Raw genomic sequence first — 21,427 nt, forward strand, 5'->3', positions numbered from 1 at the left:
ATAGACACACAAACAAACACAAACATACACACAACATTCAAGCTTTCGCAACAAACGGTTGCTTCATCAGGAAAGAGGGAAGGAGAGGGAAAGACGAAAGGATGTGGGTTTTAAGGGAGAGGGTAAGGAGTCATTCCAATCCCGGGAGCGGAAAGACTTACCTTAGGGGGAAAAAAGGACAGGTATACACTCGCACACACACACATATCCATCCGCACATACACAAACACAAGCAGACATTTGTAAAGGCTGTTGATTCTGTGGTGAACTTGTGTAGGTAGACAACGATGTGCATAAAGGTTAGGTGGTTGTGTTGCCGCCAAAACACGTTAAAGGGTGGAGAAATTCGGGAAAATTTCGAAAAAACTACGTGTAAATGAATCAAAAGGAGTGGTTTTGCGGTGGAAGATTATGAAAATGAGGCTAACAATTGTCTGACGAAGAAATAATGACGTTAAAACCTGTGGGAATCGGCTAAAAATGATCGATGATGTGAGAAAAACGGAAATGGAAATAAAGCAAAAGTTATTAGAACTAGCCGAAATGGTTGTTTAATAGGTGAAAGGAACTGTTTGTGAACTAGAAACAGTGGATTTTATAGCAGCGGTAGTGTTGAAAGCGGAAAAAAATTTTTTGGTTATGGTTTGGAAGTGGGTTACGTATTACGTATTATTGAGTATATATCGGCGGGATAAAATTGTATAGTAGATTACGGTAAAAAGGAGAAGGTGAATACAAAGTGAAACTACTGGCATAAACAGAAGGAGAAAATAAGACGACAGAAAAGATTTCGAAATGCGACAGTGACAATAACAAACGTAATTGTTGGGTTCAAATTAATGATATGAATATAATAGAGGGAAACATTCCACGTGGGAAAAATATATCTAAAAACAAAGACTTACCAAACAAAAGCGCTGGCAGGTCGGTAGACACACAAACAAACACAAACATACACACAAAATTCAAGCTTTCGCAACCAACGGTTGCTTCATCAGGAAAGAGGGAAGGAGAGGGAAAGACGAAAGGATGTGGGTTTTAAGGGAGAGGGTAAGGAGTCATTCCAATCCCGGGAGCGGAAAGACTTACCTTAGGGGGAAAAAAGGACAGGTATACACTCGCACACACACACATATCCATCCGCACATACCCAAACACAAGCAGACATTTGTAAAGGCTGTTGATTCTGTGGTGAACTTGTGTAGGTAGACAACGATGTGCATAAAGGTTAGGTGGTTGTGTTGCCGCCAAAACACGTTAAAGGGTGGAGAAATTCGGGAAAATTTCGAAAAAACTACGTGTAAATGAATCAAAAGGAGTGGTTTTGCGGTGGAAGATTATGAAAATGAGGCTAACAATTGTCTGACGAAGAAATAATGACGTTAAAACCTGTGGGAATCGGCTAAAAATGATCGATGATGTGAGAAAAACGGAAATGGAAATAAAGCAAAAGTTATTAGAACTAGCCGAAATGGTTGTTTAATAGGTGAAAGGAACTGTTTGTGAACTAGAAACAGTGGATTTTATAGCAGCGGTAGTGTTGAAAGCGGAAAAAAATTTTTTGGTTATGGTTTGGAAGTGGGTTACGTATTACGTATTATTGAGTATATATCGGCGGGATAAAATTGTATAGTAGATTACGGTAAAAAGGAGAAGGTGAATACAAAGTGAAACTACTGGCATAAACAGAAGGAGAAAATAAGACGACAGAAAAGATTTCGAAATGCGACAGTGACAATAACAAACGTAATTGTTGGGTTCAAATTAATGATATGAATATAATAGAGGGAAACATTCCACGTGGGAAAAATATATCTAAAAACAAAGACTTACCAAACAAAAGCGCTGGCAGGTCGGTAGACACACAAACAAACACAAACATACACACAAAATTCAAGCTTTCGCAACCAACGGTTGCTTCATCAGGAAAGAGGGAAGGAGAGGGAAAGACGAAAGGATGTGGGTTTTAAGGGAGAGGGTAAGGAGTCATTCCAATCCCAGGAGCGGACAGACTTACCTTAGGGGGAAAAAAGGACAGGTATACACTCGCACACACACACATATCCATCCGCACATACACAGACACAAGCAGACATTTGTAAAGGCAAATCTAGAAGATTCATGATTCATGATTCACTTACTCAAAATCCTTTGGGAGATGACAAAATATCCCAGTTGGTGATGTTTGGCTATTCAGAACATTTAACATTTGAGCAGTGAACGCATATACAGCATTTTCTGTTGAAAAGCCTTTCTGAAAACAAAACTGACATTTGTTAGTACTTCATTTTTACAAATATACCACCCATGAACCATGGACCTTGCCATTGGTGGGGAGGCTTGTGTGCCTCAGCCATACAGATAGCCATACCGTAGGTGCAACCACAATGGAGAGGTATCTGTTGAGAGGCCAGACAAACGTGTGGTTCCTGAAAAGAGGCAGCAGCCTTTTCAGTAGTTGGAGGGGCAACAGTATGGATGATTGACTGATTTGGCCTTGTAACACTAACCAAAACGGCCTTACTGTGCTGGTACTGCGAATGGCTGAAAGCAAGGGGAAACTACAGCCGTAATTTTTCCCGAGGGCATGCAGCTGTACTGTATGGTTAATTGATGATGGCGTCCTCTTGGGTAAAATATTCCGGAGGTAAAATAGTCCCCCATTCGGATCTCCGGGAGGGGACTACTCAGGAGAACATTGATATCAGGAGAAAGAAAACTGGTGTTCTACAGCTCGGACCGTGGAATGTCTGATCCCTTAATCGGGCAGCTAGGTTAGAAAACTTAAAAGGGGAAATGGATAGGTTAAAGTTTGATATAGTGGGAATTAGTGAGGTTCAGTGGCAGGAGGGACAAGACTTCTGGTCAGGTGAATACAGGGTTATAAATACAAATCAAATAGGGGTAATGCAGGAGTAGGTTTAATAATGAATAAAAAAAGTAGGAATGCAGGTAAATACTACAAACAGCGTAGTGAACGCATTATTGTGGCCAAGATAGATACAAAGCCCATGCCTACCACAGTAGTACAAGTTTATATGCCATCTAGCTGATGACAAAGTGACTGATGAAATGTATGATGAGATAAATTATTTGCATAGTGAAGGGATACGAAAATTTAATAGTCATGGGTGACTGGAATTCAATAGTAGGAAAAGGAAGAGAAGGAAACGTAGTAGGTGAATATGGAATGGGGGTAAGAAATGAAAGAGGAAGCCTCCTGGTAGAATTTTGCACAGACCATAACTTAATCATAGCTAACACTTGGTTCAAGAATCATGAAAGAAGAAGAAGCCTGGAGATACTGGAAGACTTCAGATAGATTATATAATGGCAAGACAGAGATTTAGGAACCATGTTATAAATTGTAAGACCTTTCCAGGGGCAGATGTGGACTCTGACCATAATCTATTGGTTATGATTTGTAGATTAAAACTGAAGAAACTGCAAAAAGGTGGGAATTTAAGTAGATGGGACCTGGATAAACTGACAGAACCAGAGATTGTAGAGAGTTTCAGGAACAGCATTAGGGAACGATTGACTAGAATAGGGGAAAGAAATACAGTAGAAGAAGAATGGGTAGCTTTGAGAGAAGAAATAGTGAAGGCAGCAAATGATCAAGTAGGTGAAAAGATGAGAGATAATAGAAATCATTTGGTAACAGAAGATATATTGAATTTAATTGATGCAAGAAGAAAATATAAAAATGCAGTAAATGAAACAGGCAAATAGGAATACAAACGTCTCAAAAATGAGATCGACAGGAAGTGCAAAATGTCTAAGCAGGGATGGCTAGAGGACAAATGTAAGGATGCAGAGGCGTATATCACTAGGGGTAAGATAGATACTGCCTACAGGAAAATTTAAGAGACCTTTGGAAAAATGAGAACCAGATGGAGCTCGGATGGAAACCCAGTTCTAAGCAAAGAAGGGAAAGCAGAAAGGTGGAAGGAGTATATAGAGGGTCTCTACAAGGGCGATGTTCTTGAGGACAATGTTATGGAAATGGAAGAGGATGTAGATGAAGATGAAATGGGAGATATGATACTGTGTGAAGAGTTTGATAGAGCACTGAAAGACCTGAGTCGAAACAGGGCCCTGGGAGTAGACAACACTCCATTGGAACTACTGACGGCCTTGGGAGAGCCAGTCCTAACAAAACTCTACCATCTGGTGAGCAATATGTATGAGATAAGCGAAATACCCTCAGACTTCAAGAAGAATATAATAATTCCAATCCCAAAGAAAACAGGTGTTGACAGATGTGAAAATTACCGAATTATCAGTTTAATTAGCCATGGCTGCAAAATACTAACGCGAATTCTTATGAATGGAAAAAACTGGTAGAAGCTGACGTCCAGGAAGATGAATTTGGATTCCGTAGAAATGTTGGAACACGTGAGGCAATACTGACCCTACGACTTATTTTAGAAAATAGATTACGGGAAGGCAAACCTACGTTTCTAGCATTTGTAGACCTCGAGAAAGCTTTCGACAATGTTGACTGGAATACTCTCTTTCAAACTCTGAAGATGGCAGGGGTAAAATACAGGGAGCGTTAGGGTATTTACAATTTGTACAGAAAGCAGAAGGCAGTTATAAGAGTCGAGGGACATGAAAGGGAGGCAGTGGCTGGGAAGGGGGTGAGACAGGATTGTAGCCTCTCCCCGATGCTGTTCAATCTGTATATTGAGCAAGCAGTAAAGGAAACAGAAGTAAAGTTTGGAGTGGGTATTAAAATCCATGGAGAGGAAATAAAAACTTTGAGGTTCACCAATGACATTGTAATTCTGTCAGAGACAGCAAAGGACTTGCAAGAGCAGTTGAACAGAATGGACAGTGTCTTGAAAGGAGGGTATAAGATAAACATCAGCAAAAGCGAAACGAGGATAATGGAATGTAGTCGAATTAAGTTGGGTGATGCTGAGGGAATTAGATAGGACTAACAACGGTCAGCATCACACTGACTGTTGTTAGTTGAGCAGCGGTCATGTACCAAATAGTTTTATCTTGTGACTTCGGTTTTACATATCTGATGGAATAGAATGACCATGAGAGCAGTTGTTTTTTATTTTTGTGACAATTATTTTATATCAGCTGCTCTGCCTCATGTATCGTTATATCCAAATGGTTTATAAATGTTAAGCTACATTCAGATCCGATGATGGCACCTTTAGTGTGTTGAAACATTATCCAGTAAACAGTATTTAAGCGATCTTGGCTTTTGAGTTATTTCTATAAAAATATTTTTTCTTTTGACTTTTTATTAACAAACTTTTCATTGATTTGATAGGAATACACTCTACCTGTGCTTTCGGCTGCCCTATTTCGCTTTTAACTATATTCCCAACTGTTTTAGTTTTATTAATAGAGGGTCTAATAGCAGACATAATGCATATACTCCTGGACTTTTTAATAACTTTTCTTAATACAGTGCAGTGGTTTTTATAATGTTTGATTGTTTCTGTATCATTACTCCTATTGCTACAAGATACATTTTTCTCTTCTGTTTACAAGATATTTTTATCCCTTTAGTAAGCCATGACTTTTTTGATGGTTCCTTACAATTAAGTTTCACTGTTTTGTTAGGTCAACTGTTTTCAAATGTACTCACGAAGGTATACTGTAACTAGCTGTGGGCCATGATCAGACAGACCTTTCTTAACAGGAAAAGTTATTATTTTATTACATTTATCTCGGTCTGCAAAAACATTATCTATCAGTATGTCGCTTTCCTGTATCACTGAAGTAGAAAAATCAATAACTGATGCATAATTGAAAGAACCAAGTAATACTTTAAAGTCAAATTTTCTATCAGATTCTTTCAGAAAATCAACATTGAAATACACATAAACAATAATTTACTCCCCATTGTTTGACAGATACCACAACGAAGAATCCCTTTTTTTTTTTCAAAAGTAGCTGAAAATTTCCCACCGGGGACCTACACACAGCTACAGTTATAAAATTACCATTATTTACTTTAAGCTCACATTCACACAAATCTTCTAAGCAAACAATAAGCTCAGCTACTTTTTATTAATCCTATTTATATTCTGACGCAATGTACAAACATTATTTTGTGAGAATCTAGAACAAACTCAATCTGCGTGAAGCCCTGGAAATTAACAAACATCTTGCTCACAGACCAGATCTCATCCTAAATGTCCAGACACAGCTCAACACTTCCCCTCTCCTAAACTTCTGTTGTTCATTACTTCCCACACTCTCTCTTCCTACATATTCCCATTTTCCTGTATTCATTAAGTTGTTTTTTTGTTGTTGAAGTTGTCCTTGTATTCCATATAGACTGTAGTTTCAATAGTTAAGGCTTTCTTTTAACTGGTACTTGTATTACTGTCCATGTTTAACACCCATTGTAGTTATCTCATCAAATACTGTTCATATTTTACTTTGCTCATTTATTTAATGAAAACTGTTACACAAACACTGCTTTGATTATAATGTTAATGTTAAAATGCAGTACCACCACGCTCTCGAACTGTAGGTGCCTTCAAACACCTCCATTTTCCTGCATTTATTTATTTCTGTTTATCTTATTGATATTACTTAAGTTCCTTACATATTCTGTGGTTACATTGATAATTATCTCTTCTTTTAATTCGTTTGTGTACCATTCTCCATGTTTCATACCTCTTAATGTAGCCTTGTCTAGTACTGATTTTATTTTATTTTATTAGTTTTGTTTATTAATAGAAACTGTTATGTAGGCATGCTATTCCTACTTTGTGCTAAAGGTTTTCCTGCATACTCCATTGTTATTTATGTACTGTTCTATTTTACTTTTCACTGCAAAGATGTTACTTACTGTATGTTTCTACTTCAGTTTAGATGTGTTACTTCTCTTCCAATGTAGTTTGCAAACATTTAACTTCTTTGGTGATAATACTCAGTAAATGTCTGAAGATGGCCTTGTAAGCCGAAAACCAGTTAACAATAAAAGTAATATTGTAGAACAAAAGCAAACTGGTGCTTAATAATTTCATTCAATGTTGAATCATTGGACACTGACCTTAGCTTAAAAAAGAGGTACTCCCCTGAGTTTCAGTGCCCCCCCCCCCTTAAAAATGTTTCTACCCTTTCCTTTCCTACTGAGATGCAGGCCATGCCTTGTGAAGTCCCACCTGCCAATAATGTCAACAGGAACCAAACCTATGACTGACTAAGTAACCACCCAAAGCAGTTTATCTAGCTTCATATTGACCCTCCTGACAGAGCTGTTTAGTTGGGGCCGATCATATTGCATGAAAGCAGGAACCAAGTCAACATTTGTATGGTTCATTGCAGATGCTATTTTTACTAGGTCACACTCAACATTGTAGGCTTGATCCCTATCAATACTGTTTCCTGTTCCACCCACTATCACAACATGATCCTGCTTTGTAAAACCCTTGCACAATGATCCTACATCACTATCACTTGGCTAAGACATACACTCGGCTTGAAAAAACTTGTGACCAGGTACTTGTCACCTAATTTTTCCTGCATGATCAGGCCCACACCTCTTCTATGGCTACCTTACATCTACCTGAGTGTCTTTCTTAGTTAACTGAGGTAACAAGGCAAATCTAGTGTATGCGCCAATGATAAAACTGTCAGATGCTGTTCTCTTTCTGTAGCCCCTGTTCCTTGCTACCACTTTCCACGTGTTCACTCTTTACTCCCCTTAACCTCATCAATTTTCCCCTGGCGCTATCCTGTTCAGCCTTAAGGGTTCTAATCTTCCCTTCCTGTTCAGCTATTTTCCTATCCCTTGAACATACTCTGCAGTACCATGGAAGAGAGTCATTTACTTCCCCATTTCCCATGCCACTACACACCCCTCCCCTCCTCCCCCCAATGTAACCATCTGTGACAACAGCTGCATAGAGCCCCAGAACTAACTCTCCTATGGTAGCTCAAACACACTCACTCATGGTTGTTTACAATATTTTTACAAAATTTATCTAGACAATAACAATAATACTCTCTTAACCACAGATCACAAGAGTCACTAAAGGTATGTGGAACACTAATATATGAGTATACTGTTAATATACCAATGTAATACGCTTAAAATAATGTTAAAACTCAAAACTTTTATACCCGAAAAAATAGGCCTAAGATCACCTATGGGCGATATGGACTGTACAAGTTTTGAAAGGAAATAAAAGATAGCACTCAAAACGTTAAATTCCACGAGTAGATACTGTACTAATAAATACATGCATAACGAGGACAATCTAAATTCTTCACTTAACACTTACGCTAAAGTCTTAAATTTGTATGTAATGCTATGTCTAAATTACGCGGTAACTGCCCCTTTGTTATATTTTTTTTAATACTTTGAAACGAGTGAAACCTTTAATAGATAATATGAAATAGGTTGTAATTAACTTAATCGACAGTTATTATAGAATTAATTATTTACTTTCACCAGCTCAATATTCACGTGTGAGCAGTCTGCGCCAGGGCCGACTACAACGTACATACAATATGAACAAATGAGACAGAGATACATTCTTATCGTAAAGATACCACAGATAACCACTGATATTTCGTTATTAAACAAACTTCGTTAAATGTGCATTTAAAAATTATTAATAAATAATCTTACAAATGTCAAAAAATGGTCCTGTCTTGAAGATGTACTTTTGCATTTGCTGCAGTTCAGCCTCCTCTCGTTCCTCTTCCTATGAGTAAGTTACAGGCCTAATGCGAAAATGGGAAGTGAATTTAAGTGAACTGTGGCACAGTACAGCGTAATTTCTTGTAAAACGGATTCACTTGGCTAGCTTGCCACCCCTGTGAGCATCGATAATAGGTTTTGTGCGGAATTTCTCTGGCGTCTAAAGCTTGCGAAATGAGGGATGCTCAACTACTGGACCTACCGATAGATGGCTCTAGCGCGTGCCGGCCAAAGATCATATCATTCAGTGTCCGCCATATCTGAATTAGGCAAAAAAGAAGTGTCAAAACACGGATGAAAATGTTTTTCGTTCTGCGCCCTTATAAGTCTTTTATATTGGATGTTCTAGATATCTACACATCAACGTAATGAAGTGTTTCTAATCTAGCGAGAAAAAACAGGGACAGTTCTGCTATGAAATTCCTTAAATTCGAGTGTGTTTTGCAAGTTTGACAAGCTGACCTATAAATTGTTTCCTATTAATTTCATGAGTGCTTTACTAATTTGCCCGTTTTAAAACACTATTTAAGATTCAGTGGAGGTCAACAAATTACCTTACTTGCCAAACCTTTTAACAACAGGTATAATTCGGAAGATCAAGTGTGGTAAACAGTGAAGATGTCTCTTGAAAAAAAAGTTGACATCGGTTGCTTAGGGGTATATATGACGGTAGTATCTGTTCCCGAAAGAACAGTTACCGTTGATGACCATGCAGCTTTGCTAGAAATGAAATGATAATTAAATGGACACCCTATCTGCAAACTGGCGTTGATGAACTTCATTGGGGACTTGTTGAAAATGTGTGCCCCGACCGGGACTCGAACCCGGGATCTCCTGCTTAGGGGAATCTTTACTGACAACAGAAATAGCAACTGAACTATTAAAGTATTACGTATAAACGGAACAAACTGTCATTTTCCTTTATCTGAAGTGATGCATTACCGATCTGCATATATGCTGACACTGTAATTGCAACATGCACTTACGAATTTGGCTCTCCCTGTGATCAGAAATTTAAATGCCAAGATTTTATTAACGCCTGTACGTGGCATGGTGTATTTTAACTGAGTGATAAGGTAGAGCACCGGTTTTTGACAGTGCTTCAGTCTTTCGTACAAGACAAGAAATACATTTAAATGAGACAAACACAAAGGCCAATGTTAAGGCTCCTCTTAAAAGCATGACTTGTATCATTTGGAAGTTAAGTCTAGTAATAACATTATATGGGACTGATCCTTGATGATGTAGGACGTGAAAGAACTTGTTGAAAATAACATCGATCACAGCTGTTAATTTTAAGTTTGGGGTGTCTTAAAACTGTAATTTTCCAGTCTCACACCCAAACAATGACTGGTACCATGGTTTTACTTTAAAATTGAATTCAAAACATGTCAGTGAACAAAATTAATTACACTATGAATTACAACCATGGAATTTTATTTTTGTGAATCTTGGTTCCAGTCTTTGACATGGTGTCAATCACTGGAATGACTGGTTGTCAGTACAGGGTCCAAGCAAAAAACAAACCTGAAAGCGAAAGCTGCAGAAGCTGGCCAGAAGGCACCCCAATGGCTGCTACAATCTGTTTGAGACAAGAGTGACATTATATTGCAAATTTAGTTTAAAAAGTTCCATACTGTCTGAATTTGTCCTATACTGACAGGAAATTCTAGTCCAGTCGATCTTCTTATCTGCAAATATATCTAAAAAGAAAGATGATGAAACTTACCAAACAAAAGCGCTGGCAGGTCGATAGACACACAAACAAACACAAACATACACACAAAATTCTAGCTTTCGCAACCAATGGTTGCCTCGTCAGGAAAGAGGGAAGGAGAGGGAAAGACAAAAGGATTTGGGTTTTAAGGGAGAGGGTAAGGAGTCATTCCAATCCCAGGAGCGGAAAGACTTACCTTAGGGGGAAAAAAGGACAGGTATACACTCGCACACACACACATATCCATCCTCATATACACAGACACAAGCAGACATTTGTAAAGGCAAAGAGTTTGGGCAGAGATGTCAGTCGGGGCGGATGTACAGAGGCAAAGATGATGTTGAAAGACAGGTGAGGTATGAGCGGCGGCAAATTGAAATTAGAAATTAGCGGAGATTGAGGCCTGGCGGATAGCGAGAAGAGAGGATATGTTGAAGGGCAAGTTCCCATCTCCGGAGTTCTGACAGGTTGGTGTTAGTGGGAAGTATCCAGATAACCCGGACGGTGTAACACTGTGCCAAGATGTGCTGGCCGTGCACCAAGGCATGTTTAGCCACAGGGTGATCCTCATTACCAACAAACACTGTCTGCCTGTGTCCATTCATGCGAATGGACAGTTTGTTGCTGGTCATTCCCACGTAGAACGCTTCACAGTGTAGGCAGGTCAGTTGGTAAATCACGTGGGTGCTTTCACACGTGGCTCTGCCTTTGATCGTGTACACCTTCCGGGTTACAGGACTGGAATAGGTGGTGGTGGGAGGGTGCATGGGACAGGTTTTACACCGGGGGCGGTTACAGGGGTAGGAGCCAGAGGGTAGGGAAGGTGGTCTGGGGATTTCATAGGGATGAACTAAGAGGTTGCGAAGGTTAGGTGGACGGCGGAAAGACACTCTTGGTGGAGTGGGGAGGATTTCATGAAGGATGGATCTCATTTCAGGGCAGGATTTGAGGAAGCCGTATCCCTGCTGGAGAGCCACATTCAGAATCTGATCTAGTCCCGGAAAGTATCCTGTCACAAGTGGGGCACTTTTGGGGTTCTTCTGTGGAAGGTTCCGGGTTTGAGGAGATGAGGAAGTGGCTCTGGTTATTTGCTTCTGTACCAGGTCGGGAGGGTAGTTACGGGATGCAAAAGCTGTTTTCAGGTTGTTGGTGTAATGGTTCAAGGATTCCGGACTGGAGCAGATTCGTTTGCCACGAAGACCTAGGCTGTAGGGGAGGGACCGTTTGATGTGGAATGGGTGGCAGCTGTCATAATGGAGATACTGTTGCTTGTTGGTGGGTTTGATGTGGACGGACGTGTGAAGCTGGCCATTGGACAGGTGGAGGTCAACGTCAAGGAAAGTGGCATGGGATTTGGAGTAGGACCAGGTGAATCTGATGGAACCAAAGGAGTTGAGGTTGGAGAGGAAATTCTGGAGTTCTTCTTCACTGTGAGTCCAGATCATGAAAATGTCATCAATAAATCTGTACCAAACTTCGGGTTGGCAGGCCTGGGTAACCAAGAAGGCTTCCTCTAAGCGACCCATGAATAGGTTGGCATACGAGGGGGCCATCCTGGTACCCATGGCTGTTCCCTTTAATTGTTGGGATGTCTGGCCTTCAAAAGTGAAGAAGTTGTGGGTCAGGATGAAGCTGGCTAAGGTAATGAGGAAAGAGGTTTTAGGTAGGGTGGCAGGTGATCGGCGTGAAAGGAAGTGCTCCATCGCAGCGAGGCCCTGGACATGCGGAATATTTGTGTATAAGGAAGTGGCATCAATGGTTACAAGGATGGTTTCCGGGGGTAACAGACTGGGTAGGGATTCCAGGCGTTCGAGAAAGTGGTTGGTGTCTTTGATGAAGGATGGGAGACTGCATGTAATGGGTTGAATGTGTTGATCTACGTAGGCAGAGATGCGTTCGGTGGGGGCTTGGTAACCAGCTACAATGGGACGGCCGGGATGATTGGGTTTGTGAATTTTGGGAAGAAGGTAGAAGGTAGGGGTGCGGGGTGTTGGTGGGGTCAGGAGGTTGATGGAGTCGCGTGAAAGGTTTTGTAGGGGGCCTAAGGTTCTGAGGATTCCTTGAAGCTCCGCCTGGACATCAGGAATGGGATTGCCTTGGCAAACTTTGTAAGTAGTGTTGTCTGAAAGCTGACGCAGTCCCTCAGTCACATACTCCCGACGATCAAGTACCACAGTTGTGGAACCCTTGTCCACCGGAAGAATGACGATGGATCGGTCAGCCTTCAGATCACGGATAGCCTGGGCTTCAGCAGTGGTGATGTTGGGAGTAGGATTAAGGTTTTTTAAGAAGGATTGAGAGGCAAGGCTGGAAGTCAGAAATTCCTGGAAGGTTAGGAGAGGGTGATTTTGAGGAAGAGGAGGTGGGTCCCGCTGTGACGGAGGACGGAACTGTTCCAGGCATGGTTCAATTTGGATAGTGTCTTGGGGAGTTGGATCATTAGGAGTAGGATTAGGATCATTTTTCTTCGTGGCAAAGTGGTATTTCCAGCAGAGAGTACGGGTGTAGGACAGTAAATCTTTGACGAGGGCTGTTTGGTTAAATCTGGGAGTGGGGCTGAAGGTGAGGCCTTTGGATAGGACAGAGGTTTCGGATTGGGAGAGAGGTTTGGAGGAAAGGTTAACTACTGAATTGGGGTGTTGTGGTTCCAGATTGCGTTGATTGGAATTTTGAGGTTTTGGAGGGAGTGGAGCTGGAAGTGGGAGATTGAGTAGATGGGAGAGACTGGGTTTGTGTGCAATGAGAGGAGGTTGAGGTTTGCTGGAAAGGTTGTGAAGGGTGAGTGAGTTGCCTTTCCGGAGGTGGGAAACCAGGAGATTGGATAGTTTTTTAAGGTGGAGGGTGGCATGCTGTTCTAATTTGTGGTTGGCCTGTAGGAGGATGCTCTGAACAACCGGTGTGGATGTGGGAGAGGGAAGATTGAGGACTTTTATTAAGGATAGGAGTTGATGGGTGTGTTGATTGGCTGAGTGGATGTGTAGGTGAAGGATTAGGTGGGTGAGGGCAATGGATTGTTCGGTTTGGAACTGGTATAGGGACTGATGGAAAGAAGGGTTGCAGCCAGAGATGGGAACTTTAAGTGTGAGGCCTTTGGGGGTGATGCCAAATGTCAGACAAGCCTGAGAAAATAAAATATGGGAGTGTAATCTGGCTAGGGCGAAGGCATGTTTGCGGAGGGAATGTAAATAAAACTTAATGGGGTCGTTGTGGAGGTGTTGTGAGGGTGACATGGTACTAGAAGGTGGAAAGTGGAACACGAGGCTGAAATGAAAATGAAAATAAATATGAAAAAATATATGGGGAGAGATAAAGGTAAAACTAGAAAGCAAATGGAGATCTGGTGTGAAAAAAGGCGAAAAAGGGTTGGTTAGGGCTGGGCTATGGTGATCCTGTGGTGAACTTGTGTAGGTAGATAATGATGTGCATAAAGGTTAGCTGGTTGTGTTGCCGCCAAAACACGTTAAAGGGTGGAGAAATACGGGAAAATTTCGAAAAAACTACGTGAGGATGTATTAAAAGGAGTGGTTTGGTGGTGGCAGATTATGGAAATGAAGCTAACAATTGTTTGATGAAGAAATAATGACGTTAAAACCTGTGGGAAGGATCGACATAGCCCAGCCCTAACCAACCCTTTTTCGCCTTTTTTCACACCAGATCTCCATTTGCTTTCTAGTTTTACCTTTATCTCTCCCCATATATTTTTTCATATTTATTTTCATTTTCATTTCAGCCTCGTGTTCCACTTTCCACCGTCTAGTACCATGTCACCCTCACAACACCTCCACAACGACCCCATTAAGTTTTATTTACATTCCCTCCGCAAACATGCCTTCGCCCTAGCCAGATTACACTCCCATATTTTATTTTCTCAGGCTTGTCTGACATTTGGCATCACCCCCAAAGGCCTCACACTTAAAGTTCCCAACTCTGGCTGCAACCCTTCTTTCCATCAGTCCCTATACCAGTTCCAAACCGAACAATCCATTGCCCTCACCCACCTAATCCTTCACCTACACATCCACTCAGCCAATCAACACACCCATCAACTCCTATCCTTAATAAAAGTCCTCAATCTTCCCTCTCCCACATCCACACCGGTTGTTCAGAGCATCCTCCTACAGGCCAACCACAAATTAGAACAGCATGCCACCCTCCACCTTAAAAAACTATCCAATCTCCTGGTTTCCCACCTCCGGAAAGGCAACTCACTCACCCTTCACAACCTTTCCAGCAAACCTCAACCTCCTCTCATTGCACACAAACCCAGTCTCTCCCATCTACTCAATCTCCCACTTCCAGCTCCACTCCCTCCAAAACCTCAAAATTCCAATCAACGCAATCTGGAACCACAACACCCCAATTCAGTAGTTAACCTTTCCTCCAAACCTCTCTCCCAATCCGAAACCTCTGTCCTATCCAAAGGCCTCACCTTCAGCCCCACTCCCAGATTTAACCAAACAGCCCTCGTCAAAGATTTACTGTCCTACACCCGTACTCTCTGCTGGAAATATCACTTTGCCACGAAGAAAAATGATCCTAATCCTACTCCTAATGATCCAACTCCCCAAGACACTATCCAAATTGAACCATGCCTGGAACAGTTCCGTCCTCCGTCACAGCGGGACCCACCTCCTCTTCCTCAAAATCACCCTCTCCTAACCTTCCAGGAATTTCTGACTTCCAGCCTTGCCTCTCAATCCTTCTTAAAAACCTTAATCCTACTCCCAACATCACCACTGCTGAAGCCCAGGCTATCCGTGATCTGAAGGCTGACCGATCCATCGTCATTCTTCCGGCGGACAAGGGTTCCACAACTGTGGTACTTGATCGTCGGGAGTATGTGACTGAGGGACTGCGTCAGCTTTCAGACAACACTACTTACAAAGTTTGCCAAGGCAATCCCATTCCTGATGTCCAGGCGGAGCTTCAAGGAATCCTCAGAACCTTAGGCCCCCTACAAAACCTTTCACCCGACTCCATCAACCTCCTGACCCCACCAACACCCCGCACCCCTACCTTCTACCTTCTTCCCAAAATTCACAAACCCAATCATCCCGGCCGTCCCATTGTAGCTGGTTACCAAGCCCCCACCGAACGCATCTCTGCCTACGTAGATCAACACATTCAACCCATTACATGCAGTCTCCCATCCTTCATCAAAGACACCAACCACTTTCTCGAACGCCTGGAATCCCTACCCAGTCTGTTACCCCCGGAAACCATCCTTGTAACCATTGATGCCACTTCCTTATACACAAATATTCCGCATGTCCAGGGCCTCGCTGCGATGGAGCACTTCCTTTCACGCCGATCACCTGCCACCCTACCTAAAACCTCTTTCCTCATTACCTTAGCCAGCTTCATCCTGACCCACAACTTCTTCACTTTTGAAGGCCAGACATCCCAACAATTAAAGGGAACAGCCATGGGTACCAGGATGGCCCCCTCGTATGCCAACCTATTCATGGGTCGCTTAGAGGAAGCCTTCTTGGTTACCCAGGCCTGCCAACCCGAAGTTTGGTACAGATTTATTGATGACATTTTCATGATCTGGACTCACAGTGAAGAAGAACTCCAGAATTTCCTCTCCAACCTCAACTCCTTTGGTTCCATCAGATTCACCTGGTCCTACTCCAAATCCCATGCCACTTTCCTTGACGTTGACCTCCACCTGTCCAATGGCCAGCTTCACACGTCCGTCCACATCAAACCCACCAACAAGCAACAGTATCTCCATTATGACAGCTGCCACCCATTCCACATCAAACGGTCCCTCCCCTACAGCCTAGGTCTTCGTGGCAAACGAATCTGCTCCAGTCCGGAATCCTTGAACCATTACACCAACAACCTGAAAACAGCTTTTGCATCCCGTAACTACCCTCCCGACCTGGTACAGAAGCAAATAACCAGAGCCACTTCCTCATCTCCTCAAACCCGGAACCTTCCACAGAAGAACCCCAAAAGTGCCCCACTTGTGACAGGATACTTTCCGGGACTAGATCAGATTCTGAATGTGGCTCTCCAGCAGGGATACGGCTTCCTCAAATCCTGCCCTGAAATGAGATCCATCCTTCATGAAATCCTCCCCACTCCACCTTCCCTACCCTCTGGCTCCTACCCCTGTAACCGCCCCCGGTGTAAAACCTGTCCCATGCACCCTCCCACCACCACCTATTCCAGTCCTGTAACCCGGAAGGTGTACACGATCAAAGGCAGAGCCACGTGTGAAAGCACCCACGTGATTTACCAACTGACCTGCCTACACTGTGAAGCGTTCTATGTGGGAATGACCAGCAACAAACTGTCCATTCGCATGAATGGACACAGGCAGACAGTGTTTGTTGGTAATGAGGATCACCCTGTGGCTAAACATGCCTTGGTGCACGGCCAGCACATCTTGGCACAGTGTTACACCGTCCGGGTTATCTGGATACTTCCCACTAACACCAACCTGTCAGAACTCCGGAGATGGGAACTTGCCCTTCAACATATCCTCTCTTCTCGCTATCCGCCAGGCCTCAATCTCCGCTAATTTCTAATTTCAATTTGCCGCCGCTCATACCTCACCTGTCTTTCAACATCATCTTTGCCTCTGTACATCCGCCCCGACTGACATCTCTGCCCAAACTCTTTGCCTTTACAAATGTCTGCTTGTGTCTGTGTATATGAGGATGGATATGTGTGTGTGTGCGAGTGTATACCTGTCCTTTTTTCCCCCTAAGGTAAGTCTTTCCGCTCCTGGGATTGGAATGACTCCTTACCCTCTCCCTTAAAACCCAAATCCTTTTGTCTTTCCCTCTCCTTCCCTCTTTCCTGACGAGGCAACCATTGGTTGCGAAAGCTAGAATTTTGTGTGTATGTTTGTGTGTCTATCGACCTGCCAGCGCTTTTGTTTGGTAAGTTTCATCATCTTTCTTTTTAGATATATTTTTCCCACGTGGAATGTTTCCCTCTATTATATTCTTATCTGCAAAAATACACTAGCCAATACCAGTGGCACACAGTTAGTGGGGGGGATTCCACTGTCACGGGTGGGACAGTTGCACTACGTTTTTCAACAGTTAGATGCTGATATAACATAAAGTATAAATAGAAATAAAGATTGACTGGTTGCCATACAAATAATTGTTTTACCTTCCCTTTAAATCTGAATGTCAGAAGTTTACAAATTCAGCTGTTATTCATCTTTAAAATTTTGTCACAGGTGGGACAGCAAGTAGACGTAGCACTGAATAACCACCAACATTTTAGCAGAAATCTGTGATTTATGCACTTATTTTCTTGAATTCACATTAATAAAACAATTCTCTACATGACATAATATCAATAAATATTAGATTAGTAATACTTACTTGCAATTAGACTGTCACAGGTGGGACAAGGAATTGTCATGGGTGGGATTCATGTGAAGTACAATCTGTTTTTTTTTTTTTATTTAAACTGATTTTATTATGCCAGCTATGAATCAGTAGGTAACATATATTTTGTGGGCACTTTAAGTTTTAATAACTTTGTAGAACATTTTTGTTGCCTATAAACAATGTAATTTTTAGTATAGTATTAGTTTACAGTTCTGACTACTTAATTATTTCACTTGAAGAATGTACCACATCGAAAAAATATACACTTGACTTCTCACCCACTTTCGAAAATGTTTAAATTTCCAGGAAACTCCTAATATAAGGTGTCCCTAACATGTTTGACATTTGGATTCGGGAGAATAGCAAGAAATTGTTTAAACTCTACGTAGGATACATCCTGCTTGTCAGCTTTGAATACATTTGCTGAGTCCCCAACAGATCGCATACACATAATCTGTATTTCCCCATTGTCTTCTCCACTTCTCTGTGCAATTGCAAGATATCTGTATGTAGTGGACTGCTTAGTTCCTTGGTCCCAAGCTACTTGCTTCCTAATTGCCATACTGTCTACAATTAGACATGAATCGCTGAACTGGTCCCTTACAATTGGGTTCAAATCAGTGTACTTAAAAACATCTTTTAAGAAGCCAGGTTCACAGTCTACACTTGCCACCCATTTGGAAATCAATGATTTATGGGGCAGAGGCATTAATTTTTGCAGGTATTCATATGCTGCTGGTGAAACACACAGTCATCGCAAACATTTTCACATTTGTTGTTTATCTATTATCCTTTGACGAGAGAGAGTTGTTCACTAAATTGCACACTAATTCCACTTGTGTTCCTTTCTCGTGATTGAGGAAGTTATGTAACTTCTCACGAAGATGCCTCTTCTCCTTCAATGAACTTATGATGTCATCCATGGAGAACACTTGCTTCTCTCTTCTTCGAAGTTTTTCACGGACACACTTCAGTTTACATTTTAATTCGTGCACAATGTCTGAGAAAAAATTGCAAGTTTCGGTCGCCTTGTCTTCCATTTCTACTTTCGACTGTATACCACAATCAATTACTGAAGAACCAACTGCACTCTGAAATAAAGAAATAATTTCGTTATATATGATTGAAATAACTCAAGGCTCGATGAAAAAATATTATAAGAAAACTTTGGGGGTGTGAAAACGTCCATTTACTAACGTTTTCGACACAGCTTCTGCATTGGATAAATGGGACATGCTTTCCACGGAAGAGTTCTCATTGACAACATTCTCCACGCAATCAGTAGCTTCTTCAGTGGGCAAATCGAGCACGGATTCCATGACAGAACGCTAAAAACAAAAATATGGACCTTTATTACAACATTGCTTAGCCCTATGTAGCCCATTTGTGTCCGTACGAAATAAATTCAAAAAAGCACACACATAGCAAGGAAATTAATTAACTATGGAGAAGCATCGTTGTCACTCAAAATCCTAACAACATGTCGTCGTGGCTCTTTATTTGGTGGCATCAAATGTGTCGGAAAGTCAAAAACTGATGGCACTGCTTCGGGTTTGAGACGTTTCTTCCACGTTACAAGGCTGACTACGTAATCATCTTGTCGGAAATGGCTTCCGCAAAGAAAACTGCAAGAAGTAGGATTAAAACCTTTCCGCTTCACGGAAGTAATCCACTTCTTTAGCAGGTCTGGGTGCTTTAGAAGAAATCTGTTCAAAAAATCGAATTAGCAAACGCACTAAGTCTGTATTTTTACCGTATCGTATCGACAGTCCTATTACCTGTGAAATGGTGAGTCACTTTCCTTACTCCATCGCTTCGTACAATTGAAAGCGGAACAAGAAATCACCAGTTCGATAATCTCTAATTCCTTATACACCGTACAGACCGAGAGAAACTTCTCGTCAAATTCGAATATGGCGGACAATACAGACGACAGTAATTAGCTGGTAGAACCATCTATCGGTAGGTCCGGTAGTTGAGCATCCCTCATTTCGCTAGCTTTATACGCCTGTTATTCGCGCAAACAAAGTTGGCACTCGGCGAGGTGTCACGTGGGAGCGGTTGGAAATGGGGGAATGAGAGAATACATAGCTTCAGCCATACTCACAAATTTCTTCTGTGAAGTCTTCTTTTCATGTAGTGACTAATTTGATTTGTACAGCTTAATGAACGTTACCGTCTCCATTTATTAGGGCATTTTCTGCTTGGTGAACACAAATTATTATGCCTTTGCCTTACTGAGGAACCAGGCTTTAGTGACTGAGACCCATTAGGTGACTGCACATCATCGATGACGATAGCACTCATTTCATCACAGAGTAGTTTTGGTGAACTGGAGATGTCCTACAGCACTCCTTCACCTTCCAAAACATTCCGGTCCACCATCACTCGTATCACTCCTGTTTTAAAAAACAACATGACAATGATAAATGCTTATTTTGCGTTGCTTTCTGTAGTTTCGTGCCAGTTCCAAGATAATTGCGGCACACGCATTCTTTGTTTTTCGACGTCGGGTTGCCAACTGATTAAGAAAAAACGGAGGTTTGCAACTGTCAACAAATAACGGGCAACAGGTGCGAACCTTCGACCATAGATACTAGTAGACTGGCCTTGCTGTGCAGAAGCTATAGGGCTGGTGTGGCTCCTTCGACCATAGATACTGATGACAAGTCCAGCCAATCAGCTGTTCTTGTTTGTACACGTTCCCGTGTTGTTATTCTTGCTGGTGGAAGTTAGTGTCTTGCTTGATTAGATAACGCATAATGACGTCATACCGAAGTTCGCTTTTGCAGTAGGGTAAAGTGTTTAGGCTTTTGGGTGCAAGAAAAATGACTGACACAGAAGAAATAGATGGAAATACTATTTTGGCAGAAGCCTTGAGAGACCAGGTTAGAATAAACGTCTCCAATGTATAGATGAAAGACTTGTGTGATGTCTGGAAACATAACGTAATGACAATAATCATATTTTATTCCGTCTGTGGTTACGTCTTGTTGCTAACACTTGTATTACGAATAAATGTAAGTAGCCTTGAAAACAACGTAAAGCGGACAGTACGTAGAAAGTACTGAATACATCGCGTTTTCTCGACGTGACATGATGTCAAACTATATTTCGCCTGAATATGAATTGCAGCCAAGAACAAATCGACAATCCTTCAGGCAGCGTAAATATAATTAAAATTACATTGACTAGTATTCAGCAAAACAAATTAACCCTAGAACCTTAAAGAGGGGGGAGGGATATTACATTGCTACTGAACGAGCAGAAAATTTTGTACTCCACGCTTGATTCAAAGAAAATCATAATTTATGGGTTATACATTAGTCAATTACAGATATAAGATCTCCAATGGCATGTTACATACCAAATTAAGGACAAAATGGCCTGTTTTATACCCTCCAGCAATCATAGATTTTGCAAGGGTTTAGTAAACAAGGGTTAATATTGAAGTAGTTCCGATATTGTACCTAGGACCACAGTTAACACCGAACCTCGAAGTGGCAATCTGTCAGCTTTTTCCACATTCTGTTTAACTGAGTTTATCCTCAAAAGTGCACACTTTTTGTGTCACTGTTCGTATTGCAAGATACACAAATTTTCTTATAACTTATTCAACAACCTCAAGTATTCTGTTATACAAAGTAATAGACAGCATTA

At 41.6% G+C, this 21,427-nt stretch overlaps 1 protein-coding gene across 1 annotated transcript in view; it reads left to right on the plus strand.

Moving 5' to 3' along the window:
- The first annotated feature begins 20,400 nt into the window (after positions 1-20,400).
- LOC126162840 (2-hydroxyacyl-CoA lyase 1) overlaps positions 20,401-21,427 on the plus strand; it is a 100,721-nt gene continuing 99,694 nt past the window's right edge. The window contains exon 1 of the mRNA XM_049919603.1: positions 20,401-20,655. Coding sequence (XP_049775560.1) covers positions 20,596-20,655 — 60 coding nt within the window. The 5' untranslated portion in view covers positions 20,401-20,595. The remainder of the gene's footprint in view (positions 20,656-21,427) is intronic.

The sequence above is a fragment of the Schistocerca cancellata genome, chromosome 2 (genome assembly GCF_023864275.1).
Source record: "Schistocerca cancellata isolate TAMUIC-IGC-003103 chromosome 2, iqSchCanc2.1, whole genome shotgun sequence".
NCBI classification, from domain to species: Eukaryota; Metazoa; Arthropoda; class Insecta; order Orthoptera; family Acrididae; genus Schistocerca; species Schistocerca cancellata.